Source organism: Arachis ipaensis, chromosome B5 (genome assembly GCF_059453495.1).
Source record: "Arachis ipaensis isolate K30076 ecotype BB chromosome B5, ASM5945349v1, whole genome shotgun sequence".
In the NCBI taxonomy this organism is placed as follows: Eukaryota; Viridiplantae; Streptophyta; class Magnoliopsida; order Fabales; family Fabaceae; genus Arachis; species Arachis ipaensis.
In genome coordinates, this window is record NC_142440.1 from 63,213,588 (window position 1) to 63,223,905 (window position 10,318).

At 31.8% G+C, this 10,318-nt stretch overlaps 1 protein-coding gene across 2 annotated transcripts; it reads left to right on the top strand.

The window, feature by feature from the left end:
• Window positions 1-4,153: 4,153 nt before the first annotated feature.
• LOC107643629 (uncharacterized) lies at window positions 4,154-9,815 on the top strand. 2 transcript variants are annotated; one of them, XM_088488979.1, is made up of 9 exons: window positions 4,154-4,414; window positions 4,566-4,742; window positions 5,291-5,389; window positions 5,484-5,531; window positions 5,631-5,735; window positions 8,205-8,294; window positions 8,381-8,454; window positions 8,543-8,597; window positions 9,560-9,815. In XM_088488979.1, exons 3-9 carry the CDS (start codon window positions 5,351-5,353, stop codon window positions 9,623-9,625), a joined length of 477 nt encoding a protein of 158 aa, XP_088345105.1. In that variant the 5' UTR covers window positions 4,154-4,414; window positions 4,566-4,742; window positions 5,291-5,350; the 3' UTR covers window positions 9,626-9,815. The 2 variants fall into 2 exon arrangements, with proteins under 2 accessions (XP_088345105.1, XP_088345106.1); XM_088488980.1 differs by having other exon boundaries at window positions 4,154-4,393.
• Window positions 9,816-10,318: the final 503 nt, after the last annotated feature.

Here is a 10,318-nt window from a genome sequence, read left to right on the forward strand (position 1 = left end):
AGTGAATTTGCATTTAATTTATTGAGTTTAATCAATAATTAATTATCTTTTAGCCACAATGGATGCTACTTTGAGTCGTGTACAATTCTATTTATTTTAGGTAGCATTCGAATAGATTTGAGGGAGTTTCTGTAGAAAAAGAGAGGAAGGTGAATGATGCTATCAGCCCTGACCTCTCTATACTCAGACCTGAATAACTTGAGCTACAGAGGTCCAATTGACGTGATTTTAGTGGCGTTGGAAAGCTAACTTCTAGAGCTTTCCAATGATGTATTATAGTCCATACTTCTTCTCCACCATGTCAGCAAGGGTGGCGCCTAACTTGAAATTTCTCAAGTTAGGAGCCAAGTTCAAATACATCCATGAAACCAAGGCAGCCAAGGTGGTGCCTAACTTGAGAAATCCCAAGTTAGGCGCCAGGATAACAGAAAGGCATCCAAGACACACTGCCAAGGCTGCGCCTGACTTGAGAAATCTCAAGTTAGGCGCCAATCACAACAAAGCACGCATAATTGGTTTTGATTCCTTCAAGTTAGGCGCATTCCACATTCAAGTTAGGTGCAGCACACAAGACCAAGTGCCCACTCCATGCTGGCCACTCCAAGTTAGGCGCACTCCAACCCAAGTTAGGCGCCTAAGCAAGCACTCCACGCCATTCCTCACTGCACCCATCAAGTTAGGCGCCAACATTAATGAGACAAGTGGTCCTCATTCGTCCTCAAGGCTTGCACGAGATGTTGATTGATTTTTCTGATTAAACTTTATTTCGTTTAAAAATAGGAAAAGATATTATTTAGTTTTAGAAAATATAATTTACATTAATTAGGATTAGATACAAAAGGGAAAAGAATTAGCCCTTCGGGCTCCTCTCTTCTCTTCGACCTCATTCTGCAATTTACAGTTTTTCTGAATCCTAGTTTTTCTCTTTGAACCATGAGCGACTAAATCTCCACTGTTAAGGTTAGGAGCTCTGTCTATTGTATGGATTGATACTATTATTTTTCTATTTTAATTCATATACTAATTTATAATTCAAGAATTATTTTCGTTCTTTATTTTATGAATCTGGGTGGAACGGAAGTCTGACCTTGATTCTAATTGAATTCTTGTATAACTTGGAAAAGCTCTTTACTTGAACAACAACTTGAAAACAATTTTTCCTAAATTTCTAATTATCTGGACTTAACAGGATACGTGACATATAATCATCTTATTTGGCTAATTAGAGTTTTTGTGGCATATAACTAGAATTGAACTTCACCCTCTAATTGGAATTAAGTGACCAAGGAATTGGCGGTTGATGAAGGTTAGAGGAGACTAAAAAGGCCTAAGGAATTAGGGTTTAGTCACATATAGTTTGCCATGAATTGAATCTTGCATGATTAAAATAGTTAGTAAGAAAAGTCAATCCGGAAGATAGATATCTCTAAAGCCTTAACTGTTTCTCCATATATTATTTCACAAACCGTTTATTGCTTACTTCTGATTCTCTGAACTACTGTTTAATGCAATTAAACTTTCAAAACATCATTTTCTGTTTGTCTAACTAAGTAAATCACTTAATCATTGTTGCTTAATCATCAATCCTCGTGGGATCGACCCTCATTCTCCTAAGGTACTACTTGGTACGACCCGGTGCACTTGCCGGTTATTTTGTGGATTGTAAATTCTGCACCAAGTTTTTGGCGCCGTTGCCAGGGATTGACTGTGATTAACAACTGTTAGTTGTTTGATTGCTTAGATTAGGTGCTTTCGCTTTAAATTTATTTGATTTTGCACCTTAATTTTCGAATTTTTCTAGCTTTATTTTTCTTTAATTTCTAATCTAAGTTTGGTGTTACCTAATTAATTTTATTTTAATTTTTCTGTTCAATTCTCCTTAAAAATTTCGAAATTTTTAGCTTGCTTTTTGAGCATTATTTTCGAAAATTTTAGCATTAAATAGTAAGTGTTTTTATTTTATTATTTTACACAGGTTACCTCACTGGGAATTCTCTACATTCTGATGTAGAGAGTCTCATCTTTTCTTTTTTTCTGTCTGTTTATGAGCAGGAATAGGGATAGGGAACCTCTTATAGACTTTGATCCTAAACTTGAAAGGACTTTGAGGCAGCATTTGCAACACGCTAGACTGTACAAAGCTAGTGAAACTCTTGAAAGGGAAGCTGCAAAGTCCACTAGATCACAATCGTGATGTGAATGGCAATATGGCAAATCTGAATGAGAATGAACAACCTAGAAGAATGCTTGGCTCTTACACTGCTCCGAATGCAGATCTTTATGGAAAAATCATTGTGGTACCTCTTATAGCTGCAAACAAATTTGAACTGAAGCCTCAGCTTGTCACTACAAGAAAAAAGGCCTATGACCACGCTTTTTTCTTGCCACGCTTTAAAAGCGTGGCCAAAAATGGTCAATGGCCACGCTTTTATAATGGCCACGCTTTTATGAGGGTGGCAATTGATTAGGAATTTGAGCACGCTTTTTTTGCCACGCTTAAAAAAGTGGCGAAAGGGGTCTATGGCCACGCTTTTATGAGGGTGGCAATTGATTGAAAATTTGGCCACGCTTTTTCTTGTCACACTTAAAAAACGTGGCCATAGAGAGAAACAGAGACACTTTTAAAGCGTGGCAAAAATTTTTTTTTTATCTTGGCACATTTTTAAAGTGTCCCCATTTCTAATAACTCTGTTAGCACCCTAGAAGAGCCTGCTGAAAAGGTTCCACTAAGAAAAAAGAAACTCACTCCCAAACGCGCTACACTCACCCACTTAGTGTGTGTTTGGATTACAGTTTGTAAACGAGAGTTTGCATAGAATTGATTTTGCAAACTTGATTTTGATGAAAAGTAAGTTTGTATTAACGTGATTTATATTTGGCAATCTTTATATTAAAATGGATTATAATAAAATAAATGTTGTTTGGATTTTGCTACTCAAAATCACTTTTAGAGAAAAAATTACTAAAAGAGACATCAATTTAAATAATTTTTTATATTATCCTATCATTTTACTTTAGATATTTGAATAGATCTTAGTAATTCATTTTATAATAAAAATATTTATCATATAAATAAACATTATTATTTTATAATAATAAAATAATATCTATCTTTTGAGAAAAAAATACAATAAAAAATAAAATTATAAAAGAGAGTACGTACTATACATTCTATAATGTCAAACAAAAAGAAAATGTTCTATAATCTTTTTAGTACTTTATTACTCTTTAATTTATATCATTTTGGAATATACATTTTTATTATTTATAACTCTTTTGTTACTTATATTTAGTATATAATAAAAAATAAAATAAAATACAATAAAAATACAAAAAAAACAAAAAAAAACTTCATATCAAACATAGTATATAATAATTACAACCAACAACATGTATCATATGAACAAAAAAATTACAACAAGAAGTAAATAAAATTGATATGAATAAAATAAAATAAAAAAATAAAAAATTTTATACACAACATAAATATAGTACAATAAAGGATAGAAAAAAAGGAATTTATATAAACAAAAAATAATAAAAATTAATAAAAATAAGAATTTATATCAACAATAGTTGTCATATGAATAAAAAAGTACGATAAAAATATAATAGAGCACTAAAAAAATAACATCAAAATACTAAAAAAATAATATAAAAAATATTTATCGTATAAATAAAAAAATACAATAAAAATATAAAAATCAAAATATGAAAGAAAGTACTAAAAATAATAAAAAATAATTAAATTTTTTATCTTGGCAGTGATTGAAACAGATCTAAAAAATTTTGATAGAAAAAAAAAATTCAGAACAAAAAACATACACAACAAATAAACGAAGAATTACTGTGAAAATTATGGTTACTTGCATCCTTTTTATAGAAGAAAATAGAGGGTAGGATTGGTAGAAACAGAATAAATTTTCTACTTAATTCCTCTCAACGTGAACGCAGAAGTAAGAAATTTTAGCTTCACATGAACGTGCGTTCAGAGGTAAAAACACTTCTGGGTTTAGAGTTCTAACAAATTACCAAACATAAAAGTGGGGCGTTCAAAACACTCAAACGGACTTCTCTCTTCTCCAACGTGAACCAAACACACCTAAGTCACTGACTCATCAGACTTATACTCTTCTCCCCTATTACACACTAAAGCTCTGAATACCCTAACACTCGGACAGAGCTCATCTACGGCGCTTGCACTCTCTCATCTGTTGGGGCTCCCTCCATCATCTCCCCTAACCTGTCTCTGCTGGCGCTCGCACTCCCTCGGCGCTCACTACTCACCGCGTCGGTTAGCCAACGGAGGTCGCCTTTCCTTCCTCCGTGCCGCCAGTCTCTGCCTTCCTTCCTCGATCGTCTATTCTCATCTGCTCTACCGCCTTCGCTCCTTGTGTGCTCCACTTCACTCTCTGTTGTTTTCGCTTTCCCTACCCTCTTTGCTGTTTATGTCATCTTTCTCCAGCCTCTCTGTTTCTATCTTTGCATCTAGAATGCAGCCATAGGTAAATTATTTATTGTTTTTCTTTGATCTAATTTTTTGTTTTGATTTTCATGGTCACCAGGAACGGTGGAAGTTTCGGTTTGGTGAACGAGGACCTTCTCCAGAACATTCTGGCGAGGCTCTGGCTCGTTGGTTCGCTTCCGCTGCTTGCGTCAGCAAATCATGGAGCTTTGTCTGCAATCGAATCCTTACTCGTCCAAAGCTCTCTTTTGCTCTTTCTCTCAATCCTTCACTTTCCGTGAGTTTCACCTATTTCCCCCGAATCAAAAGATTTCTTAAAATCTAGGGTTAATTGAAAATGGAAATGGAGCTTTGTGATTATATCAGCTTGTTTTTGGAGTAAAATTTTTGAATTTGTACTCATATCCAAAGGTGTTTGAGACTTTGACCTCATATCATCATGGAGTTCTCCAGGTGAAGCACTGGCAGAATCTTATTTCTTTGTTTGAGCATTGTATGTAGATTAAATCCTATATTTAGTGCTTGTATCCCCAATTAGATTCCCCAATTAGATCTGAATTTTCTTTATGGAAGTTCAAAATTAATTCAATTTTATGATTGTTTATCCATCAAGTCCAAAGTAAAAAGGCATCTATCATTTTGCAACAGTGCATATAAAACTAATGTTATTGTGATTTTTGGTTGCAAGTTGTAAAAGTAGTGTTTTAAATATCTTAAATTTGTGTCTATGATTACAGAAAATTTTATTTCTGGAAATTATCTTTTGTTGTTTGAGTATATATTTGTTACTAACTTTATTATTGCTTCTTAATTTGTATGATCCAGTATGGTAAAGATTATGAGTTTGATGCTCCAGTGAAGCTCCTAGAGAAACATCTACATGCTATGGCACAATCTGTTGTTGAGCAACTTGTTGTTTCTCAGGTCTTGGCCTATGCTATCCCTTATTTTAATTTTTTCTTTTTTTTAATTGGATTTGCTGTTTAACATTTGCTCTTACTTAAACTTTACTATATAGGTTCTCGTGTCTGACATTAAGATTGGATATAAGATAGTTAACACTCAGGTAAGAGAACATTTATTGATATTAAATTATTAATTGTTATAGATCTTAATCAATGGTTGATTTGAAATGCTTACCCCTTCTCTTTTTGGATTCATATAGGTTCTTGCTTTCAATGGTAAGCCTGTGAAGAATTTGAAGGGCTTGGCCACCATGGTTGAGAACTGTGATGATGAGTCTCTAAAGTTTGATCTGGAATACCAACAGGTTCTCTCTCATGGACTCAGTCGTGTGAATTTTTTTTTTTGACTTTCTAAAGTTTTCTGAATTAACATTTAATCTAACTTTCATGTATCAGTAAGCTGCCCATTCTTCTCTTTACCCATTCTTTACATATTTCGTTTAAGCATATATTTTTCTAGTTTCTTATGTAGAATTTGATTTGTCATATCAATTAGAAGTTGTTTCTTTCTCTATCTTTTACATAATTAAATTGAAAGTAAAACTACACTTTAGTCCAAGGAAAATTTTCATTTAAAAACTTAGCCTGTAAAAGATTAAATGTACTCACTTTAGTCCTTGTAATATTTATGTTTCAACACTTTAGTTTGTAAAAGATTATAGGCTTAAATAAGTTTTTGGTCCCTGTAAAATACTCGATTTTTTGTTTCGGTCTACTAAATTTCAAAAGTTGTCTATTTTAATCCTTCTTTTTAGTTTGCTTTAAAGAGTAGTTTCTATATTGTAGAAAATTTAAGAAATATAAGACAGCTAAGAAGGAGACAAAGGTGGCAATAAGAGAGTCAAAACAAGAGTGTATGAGAGTCTTTATCAGTATTTGGGTACGAAGGATGAGAGATTTGGATCAAATTAAGTCATTAAGGACAAGAATGGTGAGATTTTGCAATGAGAATTACTTCATGAGTATAAAAGTCTCTCGGTGCTTTTGCAATGAGAATTACTTCATGACGTGATAGTTACTGCAATAGGCACTTAGCGCATGTGTATTTAGTATGTAATAATACTGATTTCTGTATTTTACTAATTTTCAATTTGTTAATGAAGTTTATCTAAAAGTAATAATACTGATTTCAATTTCTCAGTCATTCATTTCATCTACAAGAATTGAATACACGAGTTCAAGCATTCAGGCTTCTATTTTGTTTAGATTCATTAATAAATAATTAAAGCCAATGACTAAGAATAATATATCAGTTCTAATAATACATAGAGTCTAAGTTTGTGATATGACTTATAGTTTCTTTTGTACAACTCTTAATTCTTTTAGCCGTTGAGTATGCGAGGGAGTGGATCTAGCTTGATATTTTAAATTGATATTATTTGCAGTTGCTGAAATTCAACCTTTAATGCTTTGATTTGTTAATGCTAAAATTGGATCATTTAGATTAGTATTCATTTGTTGTTATTATTGTCATTATTCGTCTGCTAATATTGATGGTGTCTTTTGGTGTCAGCTAATAGCTAAGTGTTGGAGGGTTGTTGTTTTAATTTGTCGTGTTTTGTGTGTTGATTTTCATATAATGTGCTCCAATTCCAGGATCAGCAGCAGTCTTGATCTTCACTAGGGGGGGGGGGATTAAACTGAAAATAATATCAGTGCATTTATAATGAAATGCTTCTTGAAGTTTTGGTCATAGAATTTAACTAGCTTCTTTTTTTATTCACCGATGTCATTTTTAATATCCTAATTCCTACTCTCTATTAGGCATTCAGTTCACTGTTTTCACTATACAAACTGCTTTAACTAATTTACTTAAATTGCTGAGGAATTGAGATAAACTGACCTTAATTAACCAGTACAATTATTGGCATTTACAAAATTTCAGAGCTAGATTTCCTGTTGTGGTGTGATTTAGTTTTTTCATATTTACACGTTTCCAATATCAACTTGAAAGGCATAATTAATGATACCATTTTTGGGTAAGCCACTTAAGGTTCTGTGGTTATAAGATTTGCAGGTAATTTCTATGTTATATATTCCAGTGTTGGTATTGAATCTGCTTTAATTTTATTTCCCAGGATGTGACAGCAACTAAAAGAAATGAATTTGAGGATTATTTTTTGAAGTGAGAGTTGCTCATGGGAATATATGAGAAGGGTTTTTAAAGGCCTTCTCCTATCCAAGTAGAAAGCATTCCAATTGCTCTTACTGGTAGTGACATATTCTTGCAAGGGCTAAAAATGGGACAGGCAAAACAGCTGCATTTTGCATTCCTGCATTGGAAAAAATTGACCAGGATAACAATGTTATTCAATGTTTGACTTCTTCCTCTTACCTTTATCTTTCTATTAGATTCCCATGAGATCGATTGAGAGGATTATCATATTTATTGTAGTTCAAGGCCAGTTTGAATGAACTTCTCAGGGAACAAGCTTGCTTCAATGGGCATAAATTTTTACTATAATATTTTTTTCTCATGTTTTTAGGATTTTGTCCTAGTTTAGATTATATATGTGTTGATGTTGGCTTTGTTGCCATGATTTAAACTGATGGGAACTAATCATGTTATGGATGAGGTAAATACTTTTTTGCCTCAACTTCTACTCATTTATAAAAGTGGTTGACATGCATAAACTATTTGAAAAGTTGCAATCCTTTTAAATGAGAACAAACAAATTTTCAATTCTATTCTCTTCATATGTTCATTCTGTTTCTTTAGTAGTAAGAGTTGGTTCCTAATCCCTTCTTTTACATTGCTTTTTGTTTGGTTTCAGGCTGATAAGCTTTTGTCCCTAGAATTCCAACCTTCTATAGTTTTTATTAATTTTGATTTTCCCAAGAATTCAAAAACTTATCTCCACAAGGTATGGTGATTTTTCCTCATTTCCTTCCTAATTTATTTGCCTTGACACTGATTTCCTGTTCTAACAGATCATATACGGATATACAGGTCGGTCGCTCAGGGAGGTTTGGGCATCTTGGTTTAGCAGTTACCTTGATCACTTATTGGGACCGCTTTAATTTGTATGTAATTTACAGTCTGTTAAGTTAATGCATTTCAACTGTATATGCTATAGATTTATTATGCATTCTGTCTTTTGTGCTGATATAGGATTGAACAAGAATTTGGAATTGAAATAAAGCAAATTCCACCACACATTGACCAGGTATGACAGGATGGAGTTTAATGTTAGCCTTTTAACTGGCAGATATTTTGCTGGGTTCAGTTTGGGTTTCCCTTAATTTTATTTTCAGATGTGTTTGTTGCTAACATTAGTAACATGATGGGTCCTGTTTGGCAGATATTTTGCTAACATTTGTGTTTGTTGGTAACATTAGTAACATCAGTTTGGGGGGATGAGAAGAGTTTTCTATTTCCCTCAGGGACAGAGAATAGGTAAATCACAAAAATGCTTTACTATGTTTGGTGTTGAAAAAATCCTAAAAAAAAAAAGTTATACAATTTCCTAGTGGATCTTGAGCTCAGATATTTGGTCAAAATTTGCAACTACTTCACTTAAGTTTTTTTTTTCAATTTGAGCTACATGGTTTGATTTCTTTTGTTGCCTTTTCTTGTTATTTGTTATTTCATTGTGCAATTTCTAATTTATAACTTGGTTATTATATTTTATTTGCTCTTTCTACAATCGTTTGAGAAAAATTAAAAGTGAGTTTTGTTGGTAGTGAAAGAATTTTTTTCTTTTATCAAAGTGTTTGGAAAATAAAAGGAATTATCATTAACTTCATCATCCTCACTTGATAAGAATCCACTTGTTTTCTTGTTTGTTAAGTATGAATTTGGTTACTATTTGTGCTAGGCTACTATGGTTACTATCTATTTGCAACTTATTCTAATAAGATATTCCAGAGATTGTTATAAAATTATACAAAATGGTTGAACTTGGAATTTTATATGCATATCTTTAGAATTATCTCCCAGGAATAGTGGTGGCGAATTGCATGTGATCAACTTGTGCATGTCACATATTTCAATATGAAGATGTGACACACCCTTATTCCAAGCCTTATATATTTTTTTATGATTCCTTTCTTTAATATTTATCATGGCAAGATGTTTTGTAATTTGCTTACCTTCTGTTTTTCGTTATTCATATGATCATACTTGCAGATTATTCGTGAAGTGTATTGTGGAGCTTTCCATTTGGTTCCTTTATCCGAGGAAGGCCTGGTATAAGCTTGGGGTGATTCAATGACATTTCTTAATTCCCTTTCTAGAAATTCATTTTTGTTTATGTTTGTAAATTTCATGGACACTGTCGTTGCATGTATAGAGATGACATGGCTAATTTGGTTTGAATTCTATTAATGTAATATTACTTTTTATTGATTAATCTTTTTAAATGACATTTACATATTTTTGTTAATATTTTTTATTATTTTTGGAGTGTGTTAGAGTGCATGTAAAAGCATATACTAATTTTTTTAATTTGACTAGTGGCTCAACAGACACTAATGGGCCTATTTAGCCGTTTTTCTATTATTTTTAAGAAATTAATTTTTTTTATTAATATATCATTCACTTTTTAAATTTATTAGATAAGTAATTTTTTTTTTATTTTAGTGTTAATGAGATTTTATTTATATCATATTTTATTAAAATTAAAATTATTATAAACCAAAATATAATTCAAAGAATAATGATAATATTATTCTGATTCAAAAAGAGTATATATAGACTAAAATACATGTTAGTTATTTACAAAAGATAATTTTTATTTAAATGTCATGGATATTCATATTTGTCATCTTTTTTAAGTGATAGACCAAAATATGAATCTAAATATGAAGAGGTTTTCATTTTTTTATAAATAGTGAAAAAATAGAATAAATGAGAATGTTTATTTTTTTCGTTTTTAAATATCAAAAT